The 24,793-nt window shown below is 39.5% G+C and overlaps 1 protein-coding gene across 2 annotated transcripts in view; it reads left to right on the top strand.

Annotated features, from left to right (window-relative positions):
• Positions 1-24,793, top strand: part of PTPN21 (protein tyrosine phosphatase non-receptor type 21) — a 52,990-nt gene that overhangs the window by 16,503 nt on the left and 11,694 nt on the right. The window contains exons 4-16 of one of the 2 annotated variants that reach the window (XM_074868555.1): positions 5,060-5,229; positions 7,410-7,507; positions 9,935-10,002; positions 10,451-10,521; positions 11,837-11,924; positions 12,124-12,212; positions 14,214-14,301; positions 15,010-15,089; positions 16,233-16,334; positions 17,010-17,070; positions 17,602-17,686; positions 19,868-21,333; positions 23,587-23,724. In XM_074868555.1, the coding sequence (XP_074724656.1) occupies positions 5,060-5,229; positions 7,410-7,507; positions 9,935-10,002; positions 10,451-10,521; positions 11,837-11,924; positions 12,124-12,212; positions 14,214-14,301; positions 15,010-15,089; positions 16,233-16,334; positions 17,010-17,070; positions 17,602-17,686; positions 19,868-21,333; positions 23,587-23,724 (2,604 nt within the window). The remainder of the gene's footprint in view (positions 1-5,059; positions 5,230-7,409; positions 7,508-9,934; positions 10,003-10,450; positions 10,522-11,836; positions 11,925-12,123; positions 12,213-14,213; positions 14,302-15,009; positions 15,090-16,232; positions 16,335-17,009; positions 17,071-17,601; positions 17,687-19,867; positions 21,334-23,586; positions 23,725-24,793) is intronic. The other variant, XM_074868556.1, reaches the window with a different exon arrangement.

The raw sequence follows: 24,793 nt of genomic DNA, 5'->3' as shown, positions 1-24,793 counted from the left end.
CAAAATACTTAACGATCTGTGCTGATATGGTCTTCACTGCTGTCCTTGAAGTTTGGGATGTAGCATACCCGCCCGTGCTGTGGTAGTTACATGCATAGTCAGCCTGTCAGAGATGTAAAGGATAGCCAGAACACCATAAGGGTAGACCCTTCATCCTGTTTAGACTATAAACTAAGAAGATGTATGTGTATGAGTTTTCAGATGTGTATATAGATGAGTTTTCACAGGAAAGTACTAAAGTGGTCTATCATAGAATGGTTTGGGTTGTAAGGGACCTTAAAGATCATCCAGTTCCAACCCCCCTGCCATGGGCAGAGGCACCTTCCACTAGACCAGGTTGCTCAAAGCCCCGTCCAACCTGGCCTTGAACACTTCCAGGCAGGGGGCATCCACAACTTCTCTGAGCAACCTGTTCCAGTGTCTCACCACCCTCAGAGTAAAGAATTTCTTCCTTATATCTAATCTAAATCTACCCTCATTCAGTTTAAAACAATTACCCCTTGTCCTATCACTACATGGCTTTGGAAAAAGTCCCTCTCCAGCTTGCTTGTGGGCCCCCTTTAAGTACTGGAAGGCTGCTATAAGGTCTCCCCGGCGCCTTCTCTTCCCCAGACTGAGCAACCCCAACTCTCTCAGCCTGTCTTCATAAGGGAGGTGCTCCAGCCCCCCAGTCATCTTTGTGGCCTCCTCTCGACCTACTGGAGCAGGTTCATGTTCTGATGTGGGCCCCAGAGCTGGACAGAGCACTGCAGGTGGGGTCTCACAAGGGCATAGTAGAGGGGGAGGATCACCTCCCTCGACCTGCTGGTCACGCTTCTTTTGATGCAGCCCAGGATACCATTGGCTTTCTGGGCTGCAAGCACACATTGCTGGGTCATGTTGAGCTTCTCAACAACCAACACCCCCAAGTCCTTCTCCACAGGGCTGCTCTCAATCTGTTCTCCGCCCAGCCTGTGTGTGTGCTTGGGATTGCATCAAGGACCGTGCACTTGGCCTTGTTGAACTTCATGAGATTTGCACAAACCCACCTCTCAAGTCTATCAAGGTCCTTCTGGATGGCATCCCTTTCCTCCAGTATGTTGACTGCACCACATGGCTTGGTGTCGTCAACAAACTTGCTGAGGGTGCACTCAGTCCATGTTGCTGACAAAGATGTTAAACAGCGCCAGTCCCAACACCGACCCCCGAGGAATGCCACTCATTGCTGGCCTCTACTTGGACATCGAGTCATTGATTGCAACTCTTTGATTGTGATCATCCAACCGATTCCTTATCCACAGAGTGGTCCATCCATCAAATCCATGTGTCTCCAATTTAGAGACAAGGATGTCATGCAGGACGGTGTCATAAGCTTTGCTCAGTCCAGGTAGATGACCTCAGTTGCTCTTCCCTTATCCACCAACACTGTAACCCCGCTGTAGAAGGCTGCCAAATTCATCAGGCATGATTTGCCCTTAATGAAGGCATGTTGGCTGTCACCAGTTGCCTCCTTATTTTCCATGTGACCTAGCAGTTTCCAGGAGGATCTGCTCCATGATCTTGCTGGACACAGAGGTGAGACTGACTGGCCTGTAGTTCCCTGGGTCCTCTTTATTTCCCTTTTAAAAAGTGGGTGTTATGTTTCCCCTTTTCCAGTCAGTGGGAACTTCACCAGACTGCCATGACTTCTCAAATATAGATAGTGGTTCAGCCACTTCATCTGCCAGTTCCCTCAGGACCTGTGGATGCATCTCATCAGGTCCCACGGACTTGTGCACCTTCAGATTCCTTAGATAGTCTTGAACCTGATCTTCTCCTACAGTGGGCAATTCTTCATTCTCCCAGTCCCTGCCTTTGCCTTCTGTGTCTTGGGTGGTGTGCCTGGAGCACTTGCTGGTGAAGACTGAGGTGAAAAAGTCATTGAGTACCTCAGCCTTCTCCTTATCCAGGGATAATCAGATCTCCCATTTCCTTCTGAAGAGGGCCCACACTTTCCCTAGTCTTCATTTGATCACTGATATACCTATAGAGGCTTTTTCTTATTGCTCTTAACATCTCTGTCCAGATTTAATTCTATCAGGGCTTTGGCTTTCCTGACCCGATCCCTGGCTGCTCAGACAGTTTCTCTGTATTCCTCCCAGACTGCCTGTCCTCGCTTCCACCCTCTTTAGGCTTCCTTTTTGTGTTTGAGCTTGTCCAGGAGCTCCTTGTTGATCCATGCAGGCCGTCAGGTGGTTTTACCTGACTTCGTCTTTGCTGGGATACATCGCTCTTGAGCTTGGAGGAGGTGACCCTTGAATGTCAACCAGCTTTCTTGGGCCCTTCTTCCCTCCAGGGCTTTATCCCATGCTACTCTGACAAGCAGATCCCTGAAGAGGCCAAAGTCTGATCTCCTGAAGTCCAGGGTAGCGAGCGAGCTTGCTGTGTGCCCTCCTTGCTGCCCTAAGGATCTTGAACTCCACCATTTTGTGGTCACTGCAGCCAAGGCTGCCCTTGAGCTTCACACTCCCCACCAGCCCCAGCTTGTTGGTGAGAACAGGGTCCAGCATAGCACCTCTCCTTGCTGGGTCCTCTATCACTGGGTGAAGGAAGTTATCATCAATGCATTCCAGACACCTCCTGAATTGCTTATGCCCTGCTGTGTTGTCCCTCCGTCAGACTTTGGGGTGGTTGAAGTCCTCCATGAGGACCAGGGTTTGTGAACACGAGACTGCTCCTATCTGTCTATAGAGGGCCTCATCTATTCAGTCTTCCTGGTTGGGTGGCCTGTAGCAGACTATAATGTCAGCTGTCTCTGCCCTCCCTTTAATCCTGACCCAGGAGCCCTTGGTCTGCTCCTCACCCATCCCCAGGCAGAGCTCCATGCACTCCAGCTGGTCATTAACATAGAGGGTGAACCCCCTTCCTTGCCTCGCCTGCCTGTCCTTCCTAAAGAGCCTGTATTCTTCCATTCCAACACTTCAGTCACAGGAACCATCCCACCACATCTCCATGATGCCAATAAGATCATAACCCTGCAGGCATGTGCACATCTCTAACTCCTCTTGTCTATTTCCCCATGCTATGTGCATTTGCATAGAGGCATTTAAGTTGGGTCCCTGATGAAGCTGACTTACTGGCTGGAGTGACTGGAATTCCTTTGTGCTGCTCTTCAGGTGCTCTACTGCTGACCTGTGACCCCTCTCCAGGCTCTGGGCTTCTATTGCTGGCACTGGCATCAAGCTGATAGGAGAGGGATGGATTGAGGTTCCCTCCCCTGGCAACTTTAGTTTAAAGCCCTTTTCACCAGCTTGGCAAGCCTATGACTGAAGATGCTCTTCCCCTTCTCTGACAGGTGGACCCCGTCAGTCCCCAGTAGACCAGGTTTCTCAAAGTGAGTCCCATGGTCTAAGTAGCTGAAGCCCTGTCTGTGGCACCAGTCCTATAACCATGTGTTGATTTTCCAGATTCGACTGGTCCTTTCAAACGCCTTCCTTTTTGACCTGGAGGATGGATGAGAAAACTACCTGTTCTCCAGAGTCCCTTACTGCTGCTCCCAGGGCTCTGTAATCCTCCTCAGACTGTTCCTGGCTGTATCACTGGTGCCCACGTGAAACAACAGCAGATAATAGTGGACTGTAAGAGGCTCATCAGTCTCTCGGTGACATCCCTGATATGAGCCCCTGATAAGCAGCACACCTCACTAGAGATGCATCTGGTCAGCAGATGGGTGCCTCCATACCTCCCAGAAGAGAGTAGCCTACTACTGGCACCCATTGCCTTTTCCTAGTTCTCTGGTTGTTCTATGGAGAGCAGGTGGGGCTGCCTTAGCTCCAGTGTGATGGGTCTTTTCTCTTGAGTCTGCAGGGCAGTGAAGTGGTTCTGCAAGGGCACCTCAGGCTTCGGGGGAAGTCTCTTCCTCCTGCTGGTCCTTGCCGTTGCAAGCTTCCATTCTTCTGCATTACTGGCCCCCCTCCCTCTCATGTATGCTGGTGGGGGAGTTTTTGGCTGTGGGTCCAGTGCAGACTGTGCATGGAACCAGCTATCGAACTCCTCCTCACCCTCCCTGATGCTACGCAGCCTTCTCACCGCCTCCTGCAGCTCAGCACCTGCTGCAGGACACCCTCCACCTGGGCACACCGTTTGCAGGCAGGTCTGCTGCCTGTCCCTGCCCCGGGAGAAAGGTCCAGGCCCTTCCTGCAGCCTGAGGCCTGCACTGCAGCCTCTTCCTTCAGCAGCTCCGTCTGGGGGGAGGCATCGGCTGCTGCTGGGGTGGACGGTGCAGACCCCCCAGCCAGAGCTGCAGCCTTTGCTCTCCTGAGGGTCAGGCAGGATGAGTGCCCTTGAATGAGTGGCTCTGCAGTGTGAATTTAGAACTGTACTGTGGAGTTACAGAACAATATTCTGGTCCAAACTCCTCCTCAGAGGAGATCTAATCAAAGTTAGATTGTGTTGCTCAAGATGTTGTCCAGTGGGATTTTGACATTCCAGGAATGGACATCCCTCAGTCTCTGGGGCACTCTGTTCCAGTACATACTGTGTTTTGTGTTTTGGCTTGGTCAAGAGTTGCCTGCTCAGGCAAGGTAGCTTGCTGCTGTACCTGCTCATTTTCTTGCTTGTGGGATGAGCCATACATATGCTTTAATGAGCTTGTCTTTGACTGATCAGCTGTCCTGTGCTCTTTTGTCCTTCAGCATCCCATGTGAGCCTACCTGCCAGTTCACCAGAAAAGCCATACCTTGCTTTCCTGCTGTCCAGTGTCATTTTCTATTTGCCTTTCTCACTTCCCTTAGTTTTCCGGTCACACATAAATGCTTACTACTAACATTTGTAAGTTGCCACAGCAGGTCAGAAACTCTTTGCAAATAAAGAATGGGTTTGGTAATGTTTTAGGTATGGGACCTTATGTATGTGGATTGCTTATCTGGAAGTAATGTCTGCTTTTGATATTAAATGTCTTTCCAGTTCTCTAAGTTTTCAATAACCCATAGCCTTAGTGTTTTAAAAACTTTATTTCTCAGTAGCAAGACTTTCATACAACATATTTTATCTAATATTGCAATATTAATTTTTTTTCATCATTGAAATGCCTCTTTTTCAGATTACATATTTCAGTCTGTGGTATTATAATAAGCAGAATCAGCGCAGATGGGTAGATTTGGACAAGCCTCTGAAAAAGCAGCTGGACAAATATGCCTTGGAGCCAACAGTGTATTTTGGAGTAGTGTTCTATGTGCCTACTGTTTCTCAGCTTCAGCAGGAGATTACCAGGTAAACTTTATAGGTGTGCCTATAATTTTTTCAGCGTTCTGAAATGTATGGTTTATTTTAAAATCATCTGCTTTCCCCTCCCTCACCTCTATAGAAATGGAAATTATTAGTTTAGGCTGAATTTATGTTCAAACTGTGTCTTTATTTATTTTTCAAATATTTAAAATGTGTGATAAACTAAGCAAACAACTTTTTGGTGATCTTATGAATCTAGTCAAACCTATTTTCAGTAATAGGCATACTTTCATGGTCAGATTTTTCATTGTTTTAATCCCTTCATGTTTGTCTGTCTGTTTAGAAGAGCCATATGTGGCTTTTGGGGACATCCATCCTGCACAAAGCACATGTGGATTTTATTGAGCTATGTTTTCCTTTATTTTGCTTTCAGTACTTTCTGTACTTTCAGTACAATACATTGGCAAACTACAGGCTAAGCTTCAGCTTGTGATTTTTTTTTTTTTTTTTTTTGTTTGTTTGTGTATCACTGGGCAATGATGTTAGCTTTGATATGATGTATCCATTTCTACTGTGAATCTGGGGAACACCACATAAGTGGTGCTGACCGCAGGGGAAAAGTAAAATTGAGCATATATACTGGCCAGTTATTCCTATGAGCCTGTACATTGGCTTCTAGTGTCTTAATGTGTATGGTTGTTCTGATGTATTTATTATTATCACTACAAAACCAGTAACTGGATTACAAACATATATTTGTTATTTCAGAAATACATGTTTGCATTAATCGACCCGTTTAAGCTGGTAACTTCAAGTTGGCCCTCCTTTGAGTGGGGAGTTGAACCAGATGATCACTTAGATGTCCTTTCCAGTTTAATTTATTCTGTGGTTACGTGAAACTGTCTTTATAAACTCTGGTGCTAAAATACCTTGCCAGAGACTAATTGTGGAATGAAAGCTCTTCAGGGAGATAAGCTTCTTGGTGCAGACAGTGGTGCTGTAATGTATTGCTCAATGCCTGGCAGCTTTAGTTTTTGTTTTGTGTGAATTTCTGTAAGCTTATTTTCTTTCTGAAAACTCTGAAGTTTTGGGTTTTCTCAGCAATTTTACTGGCTTAAAAAGTCATCCTAGTGGTCTTTTTTTTTTTTTGAATGTCTTTGGTTCAGATTCTGTGCTTCTTGGTGTGCTAGGAGGCATCATGGTGTTGCATTAAATAGCTAAATTGCCTGAAAAACCTTGAATATTCTTCTCTGGCATTTATTTAAAGAATATGATATTTATTCTGGAGCTTTAACAACAATTTTGCAGTGTGCAGCCACATAGAAAGAAGGAGTTTATGTGCCAACCTTATACTCAGGTCCTAGAGGATGGTACTTGCTTTGATGTAAGATAGTGAGGGTCTGGATTAATTTCAGAAATCTGTGGATTTTTTTCATGGCTTTTCAATGTAAATGAGATTAAGCATGTTTAAGCAAATGATACGTTTACTGTACACCAGGAAATGGAAATGTCGTAAGCAAAAGAGATGGTATTTGTACTATCATGAGGTAGTGTCAAGATTCTTTGTCTGTGTGTTTACTTTTAATAGCAGTTCTATGGAAAGAGCTTACATTCTACTGCTTGACTGGGAAGATTTATTTCCCCAAATGCCTTGATAGGCGGTGGCTTTTTCCTTTCCTTTTTTAAGGCCTGGGTTTAGTCCCAGCTGTTATGTGTGTTGTATAAGGATGGTACCTACTGTCATATGGCATACTGCTTTTTTGTAGTAGGATACAGAAGAGTCTAAACAATGTTTATAAAATGTCACTGTATTAATTAGTGAGGGAAGAGAGCCGTCTTTTAGCCTGATGAAATTTGTGTGGAGTTTACCGGACCTTTCTGATCACTGAATGAATTGCAGCACATGCTTCCATGTTCTCAGTATTAAAGCCTTACTTCACAAGAATTAATATACAATATGAGGGTATGGTAGTAGATAGAAATCTTGGAGATTCTTTGTTTTAAAAGGTAGCAGTATTTGATTCTGCAGTGATATGTAAAACCTAAGGGAAGAGTTAACAAAGACCATGAAATAGTGGGTCTGAACGATGAGGAAGGCTACCCTCCACAGAAACTGGGGAATGCAGAGAAGAATAGGAAATGCAGGCATATCTGTCTGCACTCTCTTTAAATTAAGAACCCCATGTTAGCTTTTTCTTTTTTTTTTTTTTTTTCTCCCCATGTAGGTATCAGTATTATTTGCAATTAAAGAAAGATATCTTGGAGGGCAACATTCCTTGCACACTGGATCAAGCAATACATCTGGCTGGTTTAGCTGTTCAAGGTAAGTAAGGCAATTGTGCCAATTAGCTAATATTGTATTAGAAACTTTGGTGATACATTGTCTATTGCATGTTTTCTATTTATTGCTCAAAGACCCAGTTCAGTAAGTTATGAAAGGCTTGCTCCTTAGAACTTTGTCAAATGAGCTGAGGAGGGGGAAGAGTGGAATCAGTGGCCCTAAACTTGCTGGTATTTCTGTGCAGTCCTCAGAGGTGTAGCTGGCTATCTAACGTGTATTTTCAGGAGCTGGGTTTGAGTTAGACATCAGAGTTCCTTTGGGAGCAATGACTTTAGTCGTCTGCTTACATTGACAGACTTTTCATCTGTTTCTGTTAATGAAGGCTCTTTATTCTGACATGGTAATAAGAGAAAGGGACATAAATAAGCAGATGTGTCTCTGCTTTCTCCCAAATGTCCTAACACCTAAGGTTATTTCAAGTTAGTATGCAAGACTGTTAACAATTCCTATGTTCAAATTGCTCCTGAAGACCCATTTCTGTGATACCTACATGAAAGTGGCTGCTTTATTTTTCCTAACTGGGGTCAGATGGGCTAGAGTATACACCAGAGAACCATCAGTCCTAAGTCTGTCTGCACTGATCATGTCTGGTGTTCCCTGCTAACATGCTTGTTTCAATCTTAAATATCTCAAAATAGAAGTTTTTAGTGGTAATGTTTAGTGTGTTTGTATATTGCTTCACAGTGAACGTCACTTCAGTATATCTAACAGCAATTGTAACTCTGCCAAAACTGAAAGGACTTCAAATCATTGGCAGTACATACAACTTAAGATTTTTGTCTTGTTTTAATTATATGTGTTGGTAGTATCACATTGAAGACGATGATTATCTTTTTTGCAAATGTGGTTACCAGTGGAATTGGGTGAATTATATTAGTGCCTTGTTTATATAACAGTGAATGTTTAATCCAAGCCAGGATTTAATGGTCTTCAACTGACAAAATCTTGCTTTTCATATCTTTGGACATTGTAAATGTCTCTCTGCTCACTGAGTTGTTTATAGAAATCTTTCAATATAATCCTCTTTCCAGATGGAAAATATTTATCTTTTTAGTTTTGACATTCCTTTTTCAGTCTTGTATAAGAGAGAAACTGTGTTGATAACACAGTGAAAAAAACAACTCAGAAAAAATGCAGGTTCTAAGTTAATGTGCTCCAATGACTGAAGTAGCTTATACCAGGTAAGTTAGTTAATTTTAGCTGGTGAATGAACAGAAGCAGTTGTTTGGTGTTTCAAGTGAACTGGTTTCAAGAATTTTCTGATTTAAAATAATTACAATAGGCTATTTCTAAACACTGTTTTATCTCAAGTGCTGTGTTGGTGTAGCATGTCACAAGTTCTCCCCTTTCATCATAAATAACTTGCATATTAATTGTAATGTTTAATATAGATTTGGTTCCTAAATGTCTCTGAAATGATACTATTGTGGACAAGAATCTGAGGTAATGTAAATAGGATCTGCATACTTGGGGATTGTGTTCATGTTTTTGGGAGCAGCCAGTCTGTACAGACTGCTGTTCCACTGTTTCTCTTGTGAGAATGGTACATAACCTTTCCAATTTAGATTCGTTTATTTCTCTTCTTTGAAATGTTGGCTAGTTTTTTCCTGGAAACAGAAAAGAGGCAAATTCCTTGGGATGCCCTTTGCCATGACAAAATCAAAACTGTTATTAAAATCAAAACTCTTGAGTCCCTTCTGAGCATGCCTCTGAGTCTGGGAAGGCTTCTAAGTCCCACTTTCTGCATTTCTGGGTGCAGGGAGCTGTATAAGGCTTGAGAGCAGAAAGGTGCTCCGGCCGCTCAGTTGCAAGTTAGAGCAGTTTGCCGGTGCTATACTGCAAATAATTAAGTATTTGACAGGAGGGAGTAAAGAACATGGAGCCAGACGCAGGCAGTGGGCACAAACTAAAATACAGGAAATTTCATCTAAACATAATAAAAGTTTTGTTGTGAGAGTGGTGAGATGCTGGAACAGGTTGCCCAGAGAAGTTGTAAAGTCTCCATCTTCTGTGTTTAAAACTGGACTGGAGAAGGCTCTGAGACAGTCTGCTGTAGGTGACCCTACTTAGGGCTAGATCTCCAGAGGACCCTTCCAACCTCAACCGTTCTCTGATTAAAAAAACCAAACAAATAAAACCCCAAGGAACGAAGGGTGATTGTTTTATCATTTTTTCTCCTTTCCTATCCACAAGGAGTGTTACCAATTTTTCTGAACAAGGTAAAAAGATGGAATGTGTTTTTACTTTTCATCTTCATAAACATTACTGGTTAGTTTGTTCCGTTGTTTTACTTTCAGATCGTAGTTCAATAGGATGGAGATTTGCTACTTGGAGATCCTGCTGCAATTAATCGGGTATTGAATCATTTTGTTACAAATGTTTGAATCCAAGAAATTTTTTATTTTTTAGCTGATTTTGGAGACTATGATCAGTATGAATCTCAGGAGTTTCTACAAAGATTTGCTTTGTTTCCAGTGGTAAGTACTTACTTTAAATTGATACATTTAAATTCTTAAATTGATAAATTTAAATGTAAATCTTTCTTTAGATTGCTAAATGTAAATCATCATTAAAAACTCCATGATCCATCTTGCTTACTGCTCCCTAGACCGTCAATTTCAGTAAAGGTTTTCACTGAGACTGGAGTGAGGTATGATACCTTATATTACACTGAAGCACAGATGTTCCAAGATCTTTTCAATTTTATTGTATATTACACTGAAAAGAAGGTTAGGGTGGAAATGGGAAAGTGAGTAAAACCACTTCAAAACAGTGTTTGTGATTTTTGTTTTTGTCTGTGCATATTACAGCATCTGTGCTCCAAGAATAGAGTGTAGGGTTGATTCGTCTATGCAAAGAAACTATAACCATTTAATTTTGTAAAATTTTTTGTATTTCATTCTATAAATGCTATCTTACCTTAAGGGTTGGCTGCAAGAAGAAAAAATACTGGAAGAAGCGACACAGAAAGTTGCCTTGCTACATCAGAAATACAGGTAAAATTTCTAAAACTCTTTATTGCTTAATTTTGATGTGATTGCTTCAATAGCTCAGGAGGCTGGGAATCTCAGAAGACAGTTGGACTAAATTCACTTTCCATTTAAATGAGTTTTTCACCGATACATCTACATTAAAATTAAAGGAATTTTTGCTGAATAAACACGAAAAGAGAACAGAATGATTATTATATAAATGAGAGGATTCTGCTTGAAAATTGAGAATACAGGACACAATTAAATAGTGTGACTTCACCTGTATAATGTTTCTGAAACTTTTTTATGTGAAGTTGTGACCTCAGTAAGGATGTTTCTTGATAAACAACATTGGCACATACTGAGGGCAGTAGAAATGTAGTCACTGTGCCAGAATGCTTATGACCTTAAGTAGAAGGTGGCTAAGATCCAGTAGTCCAAGACAAAGGAAAGTTAAGTTCTCTGTTGTCAGTTCATCAGTGAAAAATGTTTGTGACTATATAAGTAATTATTTTTTCCTGTATTGTTACAAAATAACAGTTTGAAAATTTCAAATCCATTTATCTTTGAAATGCTTTTGTAGCAAAATGGCATGGTTAAGGTTCAGCAAAGAAAACTTAGTCTGCACGATGTTTGGAAAGGGTGAAGAAACCGAGAGACTGATGGTTGAAAAGGTATTGAGAGACATAAGAATGAGCATGACAGGGTTTTGCAGGTAGAAATAATGTCTTTTATGAGATCATAAAAGGTAGGGAAACACAAACTTTTAATCCGTGTGACACTACTGCAAATGTGTGAGAAAACTCTCTTTGCCAGTTGGTTGAATTTAAAAAAAATACCACCTTTACCTACAGATCTTGTCCTTCTCATGTTTTCAAACCATCACAGTTAAAGCTCTGTCAACATTTAGAAAATAAGACTCTCTTTCCTGACATGTGAAGCATCAAATTTCATATTGGTCCTAAATATGTATACTGCAATAGGAGAAATTCAGGTCTTGAACATGTGTGCCAGAATAATCATTCTGATAAAGTGAGAAAATACGGTGACAATGATGGATTTGAAGAAGAATGTGATAATTGTCTGCCATTAGCAGAGATGATAATTTTAACTGGTCTTTGTTGCCATTTACCCCTAGAGATGCCAGAGAGAAAGAAGTTACTAGAATCAAAGTGTAAAGGTTGAGACAAATATATCAGCCATTGGTACAGATGAAAACAACATGATTTGATGGTTGCCTGGATGTCTTGGGGATGCTTTTCAAGCTTTGACAGTGTCAGAGTAAAACAATGACTTTTTCATATTGACAGTACTAGCTGATTGCTGTTTTCATTTGTAGAGGCCTTACTCCTCCTGATGCAGAAATGTTGTATATGCAAGAAGTAGAGAGAATGGAGGGCTATGGTGAAGAAACCTATCCTGCAAAGGTAAACAGGGCTTTGATCTTAGTCTTGGTTGCTTTTTTTCCATATGTAAAAAGGGTTACTTCCTGCCAAAAATAAATAAAAACCAAAAACCACACCACCCCTTTTCTCCTCGAGAATTTTAAAAGTAGTTGCTTCTCATGTAACTTTGCTTTCAAAGACTTTTTTCTGTATTTGCGTAAGTTTTTGCAACTTCTTACAGGACAGTCAAGGAAGTGACATATTCATTGGGGCGTGTCTTGACGGTGTCTTTGTGAAACACAAAAACGGTCGTCCTCCTGTTGTATTTAGGTTAGTATTGTTCTTAAAATATCTTTGTGCACTTCGCATTTTATGTTCCTCACTAGCATGAATGACTCTTAGATATGATGTGTATTTATTCATTTGATAAACCCGAATATAGTCTTGTAGTTGTCACGCTACAGTGAATTCTGAACTCCATGGGAACTTTTCAGTGTATTGGCTGCAGGATGAATCTCTTTAAGCCAGATTAATTCTAAGAGATGAACATTTAGTATACATTGCACTGCAAAACATTTATTGAGTAAAAAAGGAGCAATTCTCTGCACATAGAACATCTTAAGTCCTGAGATGGCCATGTCAATTTACTTAGAAATATTCAATTGTTAAATTATCTAGGAGTTCCTTTCATATATTATATATAAAAGAAATAGAAGAGAGTCACATAATAACATTTGTTTCATTATTTTGGATCCATACATTGTTTTAGTTTAATATTTAATGTTCTGATAGTTAAATTGTAGACATAGGCATGTCTGCAACTTACCTAACCGTTAAAATTCAGTCTTCATGTGAAATGGTCTGATTCCCACTGACTTCAAGAGGAGTTGCTTGGTGATCTTTGGACAGAATTTGGCATAAATTTTAAAAAATACATAACGAGTTGTTTTGTTTTTGTTTTGCTTTGTTTAAAAAGAATCTTAGTAGTCTGTAGTTACCTCTAGAGCTTTATTCTTAGTGAACTTTAGTCTTCTAGAATTGAATTTTTATCTGAGTATGAACAGAATCTTGAAATCCAACAGCTGCTGGAACTCATGGTGAATTTCTGGGGTTAAAGAAAGTAGCAACCATACTTCTTTCTGTTAGTGGTTTTGTTTAATAGAATTTATAAATTCAGTATCATTAACTGTCCTTCACAAAAATTTCTATCTCTGCTGCTGATAGAAGAGCTGATGCCAAGTTCTTTTTATTTGTGTGGAGTGGTAGAAGTGCCCTACTCTGCTTTCTTGCAGAATGAAGCATAAGAAAAAGGTTGCACATTGGAGAGCATCAGAAAGTATTCATATTCCAATTTTAGGATCCAGTTTTCTGCTCTATTGGTTATTTGTTGTATGACTATGGGCAGCTCTACCGGGGATAGATATATAATGGTATTTGGGTGGCAAAAAAAGCATAGAAAAATGACCCACTAGTACAATTTACAAAGGCTGGGTTATGCTTCAGATTGGTTCAAGCAATTTCATAATTGTGTCCATAAATGGCTATGAACCAAGGCCTTAAATTTGAGGGGTCTTTGTTCTACATCAAGATGGGGACACTAATGTTTCTCTACCTCACGCATATGATGGTGAGTAGCTGTAGAAAATGCTATTAGCCACATCTAGATAATGAAAATGGAAGTTGTATAAATACCTTTAGAGAGAGTCCTGTATGTAGATCATGCTTTTTCCCTGTGTTTGTGCACTGCAGAATATTCTTTTAATAAATCAATTATATATATCTTTATTTACAGTAACATAATAATAATGGATCAAACTGTATTTATATTTAACAAGAAGTTAAATAAATATATGGTATTATATTCCTTGCAGTCTAGCTTTTTTTCATCTGTCAATATGCAAGAGAGTTCTAGAGCCTTAATGGCTTTGTTTAGTGTAGATTTTTTTTTTTTTTCCCCCAGAATGTATGGTTTGCTCTCAAGCAGTCAGGACATTATAATTTACTGATAACCGAATTTGTCTGAGGTTTGTTTTGTTTTTTTTTTTTAAAAAAAAGGAATACTTGAAAAAATTTCAAGTGGAAGACAAGTAAAAAACTTACTACTGTACACGTGCATCTTAAAAAGAGTTAGTCACATATATATTTTCCTTGCAGCAGTCATTTAGTGGGTACAGAAGTGATGGTCTGCAGCTTGTTCAGATAGATTGATAACTTTTTATTTGTCCTTGGTTCTTTATCCATGTTCTTGGTGGTGGTTCTGTTCTTCAGTTGCATTTTCTGTGGTTTGAAAATAAGAGCTTTCTAGTCATGTTCTATACCTTTTGTCTGCAGGTGGCATGATATTGCCAACATGTCCCACAACAAATCCTTTTTCGCATTAGAGCTGGCAAACAAAGAAGAGACAATCCAATTCCAAACCGTGAGTGGATTTTTACTTTTATTTTTTTCACTAAACATGAATTAAGACTGCTAATTTTATGTAAAGGATAAAAAATACTTTTTATATATTTAGTGACTTTGAACTGTACAAGTGAGTCAAGGGTAATAATACTGTTTCTGGCTGGCTTCGTACAGGAATGCAGTAAAAACTGACTTTTTATGTTGAGTACATTGGCAAGGTTGGTTCAGATGGTCATAAACATTTTCATCCATTCCAGTAAAATTTCCAGCATGTGTGTTTTAACTTTTAAATGAGTGGCATTTAAAGATAAACATGGTCTTAGAGCTTTGCTGGAATGGGCCACAGTGTTCCTTGCAAAATTAATTTTATGTAGCATCTACCAGTTGCCTTTGTCAAGAGGGCAGCTGTTGACAAACTTATGGCATGAGATATATATATATATACACACACACACTAAAAATTGTGTTAGTGTTACAGCTGATAAGACTGTCTTCCAACAAAAGGCTTCTACTTTCAACTTTCATAAACCTCATAAAATTGTTAGGCTAGAGTGCATGTTCAGGCCCACAAAGTACAGTCTTAGGGAAAACCTGATGACAGTAATGAAGTTTTATTAAAAAGAAATCAGTCAATGCTAATTTAAAAATTTTAGTGGCTTGTTTGAAAGCTAGTAAAGGGTATGCATATTTGGTCTAACATGCAAATTTTGTCTTTGTTTTTTGGCAGGAAGATATGGAAACAGCAAAATATGTGTGGAGGATGTGTGTGGCTAGACACAAATTTTACAGACTAAATAAATGCAGCCTGTAAGTAGAGTACATTAGAACTCTTGGTGCTCTTGAAGCTTCCATTAGGAAGTGAAATCTTTTATAAACTCTGTAATGTCTTTACTGCCCTTTTTAAATGGTAGTGATTGGGGTTTTTTCTTAATATTTTTTGAGAAAATACTTATCACTAGTTTCTCAAACATGTTCTGCTTTATAACAGAGGACAATATTGAACACTGAAATCTTACCAAAAGTAATAGTGTTTGACCCCTGCTGCTGGATCTCAGTGCTGTGACAGGCTGTAGTTGCTTTGGGGTCTACTATTGCTGGAATGTTTGTGAGCTGCTGGAATCACTGGGATTTTGGCCTGAGTTTGGGTGAACTGCTCTGAAAGGACACTCTAGAGGCCTTTAAAAGGGCGGGAAGTGTATGTGAAGCACTCCTGAAATGTGCTGGATTGACAGCTGAGAGGTATGTGGTCCACTGGATATCCATGGAATCTGTATAGCTCAAGTAGCACCAGTGCAAAGTAAATTTAATACAATTCATCAAATTAAATTTAAATAGGCTGGTCTCCAACTTGTAAATCAAGGGCTGGAATTTGAGGTACTCCACTGGTACAGCTTTCCTTCAGTTAAGTTACTTCAGTCAAAGAACAGAGAATTAGACCCAGTGAATAGTCTGTCATAAAAAAGCATGATTCCTAAGTGTTCCATTCCTCTTTGTACATGAGAAGATAGCTATGGAGGGGTTGGTCCAAAATTTGCTGAGGCCAATGAAAAGATAATGGAATATTTTGTACCACAGATGACTTGCTAGTGTGTTTAACGCTAATTTATTTTGGAGTAGAGTAGACCTCATACCTCCAAGCTTGTAAACCTGGCTGCCTTTTGAGAGGGATAAGAAATATTGGTGGTAGTAGTAGTAGTGCATTTGTGGGACTTGTGCATTGCTATCTGAGTAATGTCAGTTCTATAGTTCTGTATTGAATGTCAGTCTTTAGGATAACTTATTTTAACCCTTTCACCACAACATGGTTTTATTAATAGGTAAAGTCCTCAAAAAACTTTTCTGATTATCTGCAAGATTCTCTGTCATCTGCTCCTGCTGCTGAAAACTCTTATGCATGCCTGTATTAAGTTCAGGGGTCTTTTTCTTAATCTGTACATACCTTGTCTTTAGAGACTCCCTGGACTCTCCGCCTGAGGAGGGCTCTCAGAAATCTTCCCTCATTCTTTCCCTTCCACGCTTTCCAATCCTTTCTCGTCCTTCACTTCCCAAAGGGTGAGCTGAAAATCCATCCTTCTTTCTGCAATCTGGCAGTTCCTGCATTTGTATTATTCTGCTGTCTTTTGACCTCCATCTTACTGCAAGATGCAAAGTACAAGTGCAGTGTAGGGTGGGGAACAAGGAGCTTAAGGTTTCTTAACCTTACATTCTGGAGGCAATCCAACGAATTATGAAAATTTATTACCATTAGCTTGAATGTTAGAACATACAAATGCTTATGCAGTATAGTTGTGCTTTCCAGTTCCTGTAACATCTGTAATGTTACATTCTGTAAACAATTTTATGTCTGGTCTTGTAGAACAGGTAACTTACAGTATGAGATTTTTTATGGGGTTCAAATTTGGAACTAGTCCCCAGTTACTCTGCTGATTTTTCTGCCATACTGCAGTGTTTCAGGGACATCTACTTTTTATGCTTCATAGAAAAGAAGCAAAGAAATAATGGAGGTATTTTGATCCTGGTTTTGTGATTCTGCTCATACTGTCTGCAGTAGTGGTTTATGCACTGAGCTCTTTCCTTTTGAGATTGTTGGGAAGGACTGTTTAACACAGGGCCTGGCTCCAAGAAATGTAGAGTGATTTTTAACTGAAGTTGGGAGCACTTTCCAAGGTTTGAAATAGGTCTTAGTGTTGTTAAGAATAATTTCTTACCGTAAAATGTCTTCTGTAGACAAACCCAGCCTGTTACAGTGAATCCTGTTAGAAGACGGTCTTCGTCCAGGATGTCTATGGTAAGGCAAGCAAATAGTTTTATGTTTGCATTTTTATGGATTCCAATTGACTTTGAATCAGACATTAGTTTCCTTCAGTGAAATAAAACGAGCAGTGAAAAGATGAGTCTAGTATGTGAGGAACTCTTTCTGACTTGTAGAAAAAGCTGCTATGTAATATCTGATTAATGGAATTAAAATAATTGCAATGAAAAGTATTTTAAACACTTATATTTTTAGTTTGTTTGCTCTGTCTCTAGGAGACTCTCCTAGATGTCAGATGACAACCAAGAAGTAGTCTTGGGTTGGCGGTGTGAGGTTTTGGTTTTGTTTCCTTTTTTTGGTTATTATTCCTTGTGTCACCTCATAGGAGAAGCTTACACTGGAAATATAGAGAAGTGGTTTAAGACTAAGGCTTTGTGTGTCTGTGTATTATACATTATATATTATATATATTATATTATACATTATGTGTAAAAAACACATCTTCAAGACTTATTTTAAAAATAACTCATGAGTTTTTAACTAACAATAAGATGCTTGCTTACTTAGCCAAAGCCTCAGCCTTATATGATGCCTCCACCACCTCAGCTGCATTACAATGGTCATTATACTGAACCATATGCATCTTCCCAAGGTAAGCTCATTATATCCAAGGCAACACTACACAACTTTAGAATGTAAAATCTATAATTTGCATTTATAGCTACTTTAGCTGGAGCTGAAGAAATTCATAGGGTCAACATGGGATAGGTTTGAACTACTTAAGTGCTTGCTGCTATTCTAGGCGTATAGGCTAATGTGAAATAGAATTATAGAATATTAGAATTGTTTACGTTGGAAAAGACCTTTAAGATCATCAAGTCTAAACGTTAACCTAGCACTGCCAAGTCCACCACTAAACCATGTCCCTAAGCACCACATCTATATGTCTTTTAAATACCTCTGAGGATGGTGACTCAGCCACTTCCCTGGGCAGTCTGTTCCAATGCTTGACAGCCCTTTTGGTGAAGAAATTTTTCCTAATATCCAACCTAAACCTCCCCTGGTGCAACTGGAGGCCATTTCCTCTTATCCTATCGCTTGTTACCTGGGAGAAGAGACCAACACCCACCTAGCTACAACCTCCTTTCAGGTAGTTGCAGAGAGCGACAAGGTCTCCCCTGAGCGTCCTTTTCTCCAGGCTAAACAACCCCAGTTCCCTCAGCTGCTCTTCCTCTGTATCCTCTCCTATGGGATATGAGCAGTTGATAGCGTATACAGCAACTATAGACTGTGGTCCCTTGTGTGAGTTTAAGCTGACCCTCATTTTTTTGGTTCACGTACCAAACTGCTATGTTACAACGTTGTGAGATCCTTGTCAATATTGATCTTAATAGCTGCAAAGAGTAACTGAGCCCCCAGACAATTCAGACAATTCAAAATTTTTTTAAAAAATTAAACCCAGGATGCAGGAAGAGAGAATCTTCTCTCGAGTTTGCTAGACTACAAGGTGGTGGGGAATTCAAAGGCTGCAGAAGTCTGCAATTTATGGAATTGGCATATATTTGATTGAAAAAAAGGAAAGAAAAAAACCCGAAGCAAATCCTAATTAGAATTCTTAAGAAATGCACACTCCTAATCCAAGAGGTTTACAGTGGAGTCATGGCTGCTTTCTCTCCTTTTTTTGATTGTTATACACTGTGGCTTTAATTAACAAAGTTTTGCCCTGAAAGGCTTAATCTAATCTTTTGCAAAGTTGCCTTGATAGTTTTGATAGGGACCTTCCAGTCCTACAAGTCAGCTGGATAAAAAAAATACTCGTAACAACTCACTGGTAAGGGAATAAGCATGTTTTCTATCTAAATAGTTACACAAGTATTCATGAAGTTACAGGTATATAAATGCAGAATATAGCTGAATTCTTTCCAATATAGTGTTGGAATTATTGCTGGATATTTGCTACTGCACATGTCCTATTTTTGAACAATTTTTTCACAAACAAAAGAACTTTTGATTGTCAGCAAATTCATTAACATAAGTGTGGCAGTTATTTTGGTGAACCTGAAGAGTTAAATCGTGAAAGGCATCTAAAGCCTGAACTGAATTGTTCTCTTCTGGAGTTTGGCAAATTGTACTAAAATGAAGTAATGGTTAAATTATTAAATGTATGTAAGGATGTTTAAACTGTTATGTCATTTTCTTTACTCATCAAAGTGGGTGTATGTTAATGTGCAAACAATATATGATGGTGGTTTAAACTGTCTCCAAAATTGCTGGAGAAAAGTTATTTTTTTATTTTTATTTTTTAAAGATATTGTGGTACTATATCTACTTATGCCCTTGGAGGGAGGGGAGGGAAGAAGAGTGCGGGGGGGTTTTGTTTGGTTGTTGTGGGGGTGTTTTTAGGTTTTTGTGCTGTTTTTGTTTGCTTTTTGCTGTTTTAAACTGATCTCTAATGATCAGTTAATGGTTAGTGCAAACCCTAGTGTAGATGTTTTTTTCTTTCAGTTAGTGTGGTTTAAGATTGATATGGATTTTGTTTAACTTGGGCTGAACCTATCCTAAACAGAAGAAAGCCATTCTTAAACTGAAACAATGTTTTCCAATAGGAATTTGCATCATCTGAATGAACATCATAAGTTTCTGGTATACATACCTTAGGTATCAACAACAACAAAAAAGCTGGAATTGTTTTATTTTTTTCTTCCCATTTCAGTACATAGCTAAGAATAATTGAGATTCTGAAAATCTCAAACATTGGTTAGCTACATCTTAATAGAAGATATCTTTGTCTGATGTCTTGGACATAAAGATTGTTCTTAAACTTTACTTTCAGATAACCTCTTTGTGAGCAATCAGAATGGATACTACTGTCACTCTCAGACTAGCTTGGATAGAGCCCCTCATGACTACAGTGGTCGGATCCGCAATGGTAGTGTCTATAGTGCGCATAGCACAAACTCCTTGAACAATCCACAACATTACCTGCAGCCGTCCCCCATGTCCTCTAACCCAAGCATTACTGGAAGTGATGTCCTCAGAACTGATTATGTCCCATCACACAGACATAGTGCACTAATACCACCTTCTTATCGTCCCACACCAGACTATGAAACTGTGATGAGACAGCTCAACAGGGGTATGGTGCACACAGATAGGCAGAGTCATTCAATGAGAAATCTTAACATCAGCAATTCATATGCTTACAGCAGGCCTGATGCCTTAGTTTACAGTCAGCCTGAAATACGAGAGCATGCTCACTTCACTTCCCCACAATCTAACCATTATCCATTTAACCTGAACTACAGTTTTCATAGCCAATCGCCCTATCCCTATCCTGCTGAAAAGCGCCCTGTTGTTGGGGCAGTCAGTGTGCCTGAGTTGACAAATGTGCAGCTCCAGGCTCAGGATTATCCAGCACCGAATATAATGAAGACCCAAGTCTATCGACCACCTCCCCCATACCCATACCCAAGACCTGCAAATAGTACTCCAGACCTTTCACGACACATCTACATTAGCAGCAGCAATCCAGATCTTATCACAAGGCGAGTCCACCATTCTGTCCAGACATTTCAGGAAGACAGTCTGCCTGTGGCACATTCTCTTCAGGAAGTCAGTGAACCTCTAACATCGGCACGCCATGCTCAGCTGCAGAAAAGGAACAGTATTGAAATAGCTGGCTTGAATCCCAGCTTTGAAGGAATAAGAATTAAAGAGAGGACCATGTCAGCTTCTGCAGCAGATGTGGCTCTTCCAAGAGTTATTGCAGAAGGGTCACAGCCCAACATTCTGATGGAGAGAACAAAGCAAAAAGAAAGTGAGCAAGAAGAAAGCATGAACTGTGATCATAAGAAAACCCTTTCAGATGCTACTATGCTGATTCACAGTAGTGAGGAAGAGGAAGAATTTGATGAAGAAAACAAGGCTAGTACAAGTCTTTCTCCTCTCCCTGAAGATCAAACCCAACTTTCATCTCTTATGGGTGGTTATTCTCATGATTCAGTACTGAACTACCCTTATAGCTCTGTTGCTTCATCTGCTGGCCCTTTGCATATTCTTGAGCCTAAATTACATATTACAGAGACAGAAAAGAGAATGAAAGATATGAGTCCCGTTCATTTACTAGTAGAAAGCCAGGTACAGAGAAGAGGGGAAGGACTGCTTACTCCATCTATGTCGGAATCTGATCTTACAACATCAGGGAGATACAGAGTAAGGAAAGATTCAGTAAAGAAGAGACCTGTGTCCGATCTTCTGTCTGGGAAGAAGAATATTGTGGAAGGCCTTCCCCCGCTAGGTGTAAGTGGATACTATTCCTCTTGTTTTGGGTTGTTCTGTGGTGGGAGTTGTGTGTGGGTTTTGTTTGGGTTTTTTCTAATCAGCCTGAGATGCTTTTAAAATGTGAATGAACAGTTACCTTAAGCTTGACCTTTATTTTTCTGTTCTTCCCTGATTAACTTTGTTTAGCTGGCTTTTGTCCACTTCTCTGCCATGTCTGAGTTCTGTTTGTAATAGTCCTCCCACACAAATCCAGCTGTGCAGCCTCCATCCATCTGATACACCTAGCCTGGCTAGCAACTGTAGAATGAGCTAGTTTAAAGTCAGTTCTAGATTCCAAATTCTGTCCTACCTATCCTTATCTGGAACAGAAGCAACTCTTTCCATTCCACTACCAGCTTTCTAATCTTCCTCTCCCTGAAAATCAGGTGTAGCTGAATGTTTTTTTTTTTTTTATTCGTTTTCTTCTTCTGACCTAAGAGGGGGACCTGATGCATTAGGCAATAAATTTCTTCCTTGCATTCTTTTCTTTCCTCCATCCCTTCCCCTTTTCATATCCTTTCCCTTTTGCTGTCTCTTCAAGCTATTTTTATCCCACTAAAAGTATTTCTTGCTTGCCATGTCTCTTTCTTCTACTCCAATTATGAAGCCATAAATAGTGAACAACTGCAAGTTTCACCTCCCCTGTAATTCCCATCTCATAGAAACATCAATGTCTGTGGGACTGTACAATTTCACTGACAGTCCTTACCACTCATTTTGTTTTAAACTTTTGTTCAGTTTTATGTACTCTGTGGCATATTTCAGGTGCTAATGGAGGAAGACCATTTTTATTTTGCCTTTTTAAATGGATTGTTGTTAACTTTGCCTGGCTGAGTTAGTGTCGAATAGTTTTCTGTACAAATTGGACTGCAGTGGAGCTACCATGTAACTTCTAGTGCTGTAGTAACTGTTACAGTTGATGCTGCAAAAGCTATGCATTTAAATAGTTACTGTTCTCACAATTTTTTGTCAGACTTGCTGTACGTGGAGCTGAACACATTGAAATGAACCTTCATCAGCTTCAATTCATTTTATAATTGTGTATGTTTTTCTAAATCTCCTTCCTTCTGTTTGTTATGTGGATATAGGAGAAAAAGGTGATACCTTTCTCCTTGTGTTCACATTTAGATAGTCACTTACTATTTTATTCTCCAAAAGATACGTTTTCCTTCTGATAGCTATGTAAATGTTCAAGTCAACCTTTGAAATGAAATTGATATTAAAACTTTTTCACTGGAAGTGTTCAGTAAAATACTTTCTAGTTCAGTAACACTTAAGAGTGCCATTGCATAATAGAGTATGTTGCCTTTCTGTATTCAGTATTGAGGTGCATATCCTGGTAACAAAGCTGACCCCTACCAATGTTTGCCCATTTTGCGTTTCAGTGCACTCTTACTGTTGTGTTTGTGTTCACTTCTCTTTTAAATGTGGTCTCATTCTCTTAGCTTTGTCTTCCTATTCCTTGCTACCATTTAGCTTTTGAAAGCATTGATCAGCATTGATTCAGGCAGCATATACACTCATATTTTCAGTGTATTTTTGTTAACAACCAAACTTAGCAACTGCAGGAATGATGAAGTTTTCTCTTACACTTTCTAAAGGAATCATTTGAATTTATTCTTTCATAAAAATCCCCCTTTGTTATTTTTCTCAAATAATGAATGTAACTTCAATAATTTAGATTCATGCCCTGGTTCAGGGCTCAGATCTGTCTGCAGTTCTGTGTTCATGTTTTGTACGTGCAGTTTGTTGTAAACTCAGTCAAACATTTTAACTGTATCCAAATATCTTAAAGGTACATGCTCATTGTTATGCCCACTCGTAGGGAAGAAAAATACCTGCAAACTGAATAGTCTAGTAAGGAATCATTTTTATGTGTTTTTGGGGTTGGAAAGTGATTTCAGTTCTGTCCAAGAATGTTAATTATCCAGAGTTGTCACCTCATACCCTCAGTTGTAAGTTTTATAGGGAACAATATTTGTCATTCTCATGCAGTTTCATTAACCTGTCTGGAATGAAGACAGACTTGTATTGTGTCCTTGGAGGAATGTAGTCCCACCACCCTAATCTCTCACTGCAGTGCTTACAAAAAAAAAAAAAAAAAAAAGGTCAGACCTCTTTGCAGAAGGAGTCAAAGAAGTATCCTTTGCTTAATTGAACTCATCTGGTTCCTGCTTTATAACTTCATCAGATATTTCAGAATATTTACAAGTTTTAGCTTTTCTTTTTCAGGGTATGAAAAAGAATAAAAATGATGCAAAAAAAATAGGGCCTCTAAAGCTAGCTGCCCTAAATGGACTAGCTTTGACTAGAATGCCTCTGCCAGATGAGGGGAAGGAAGAATCAACAAGAGCAACAAATGATGAACGGGTATGTTGAAATTTTTTAATGCTTGATTTCTCTTTTACACTAAATTTTTCAAAATGACGTGTATGAATGGTGCCTATGTTGACTTTAAAATCTTCGTATTCAAAGCAATACAAATACTGAGAATAGAAACAAAATGAAGAATGAGACTTCTGATTGATATGTCATTGCTGGAAGTATTTGGTATAACTCAGATTTTTCCTTAAGATTTAAGATGACAGTGATTTAGATTATAGTTTACCCTTTGAACGTATAGGAAGCAAATTAATTAGTATCTACCGATACATTTTTGTGCCAAGTCTTTCTGTTTTCTTCCTTAATTTTTGGGGTTTCCAGGCTGAAAACATATGAAAATTGAAATTCTGAGTGCGAGATGGAACTTAGTTGTGATTGTTAGTAATTCATACGATTTTTAAAATAAATTTTGTAGTTAAATTGTATCCCCAGGGTACAGCTTGTGCAGAATGTATTTATCTGTTTTTCTCAAGTGGATCCCTGAAAATATAGATGGAACTTGTGTGATCTGCAAAAATTTTAAATTCAGTAAAAGATCTCAGATCACTGAGAGGATATCAGGTTCTAGAATTTGAGGATCATTCTTTGAGAAATAGAAGACTCCATCTGCTTGTGTCAGGGTCAACAATGTCAGTATATACTTCAGCCTGCGTCCTGTATCATTAAATATCTGCAGGAAAGTGACATACAGTCAATATCCAGCCTGTGAAGGGCTGTGTAGAACAGTGTTGTCATCACACATCTGACCAGGGACCAACTAGATGCACCAAGGCCTACAGTAATTATTGGATATATTCTGCGACCAGTGGTCTCCCTAGAATCTGGTTCTGAGCATGGCTGGGCATCCTCAGACCCCCTCTAGCTCAGTTTGTTGACAGTCCCTGGGCAGGAATTAGAACCTGAAGGAGTAGTCCTGCTCTCACCAGCTGCAGTTTTAAGGAACAAGCCAAGAAAATTAATTGCAAGTCATATAGTAGAAATTCAGTCTTGTGAGTTTGAAGGCTTGGAGTGAGATCCATAGGAGGGGGAGATTTGACTGTTCCATTTCAACACCGTT

Source organism: Strix uralensis, chromosome 4 (genome assembly GCF_047716275.1).
Source record: "Strix uralensis isolate ZFMK-TIS-50842 chromosome 4, bStrUra1, whole genome shotgun sequence".
Taxonomy (NCBI): domain Eukaryota; kingdom Metazoa; phylum Chordata; class Aves; order Strigiformes; family Strigidae; genus Strix; species Strix uralensis.
Note: the sequence above shows the minus strand (reverse complement) of the source record. Positions and strands in the feature narration are given on the sequence as shown.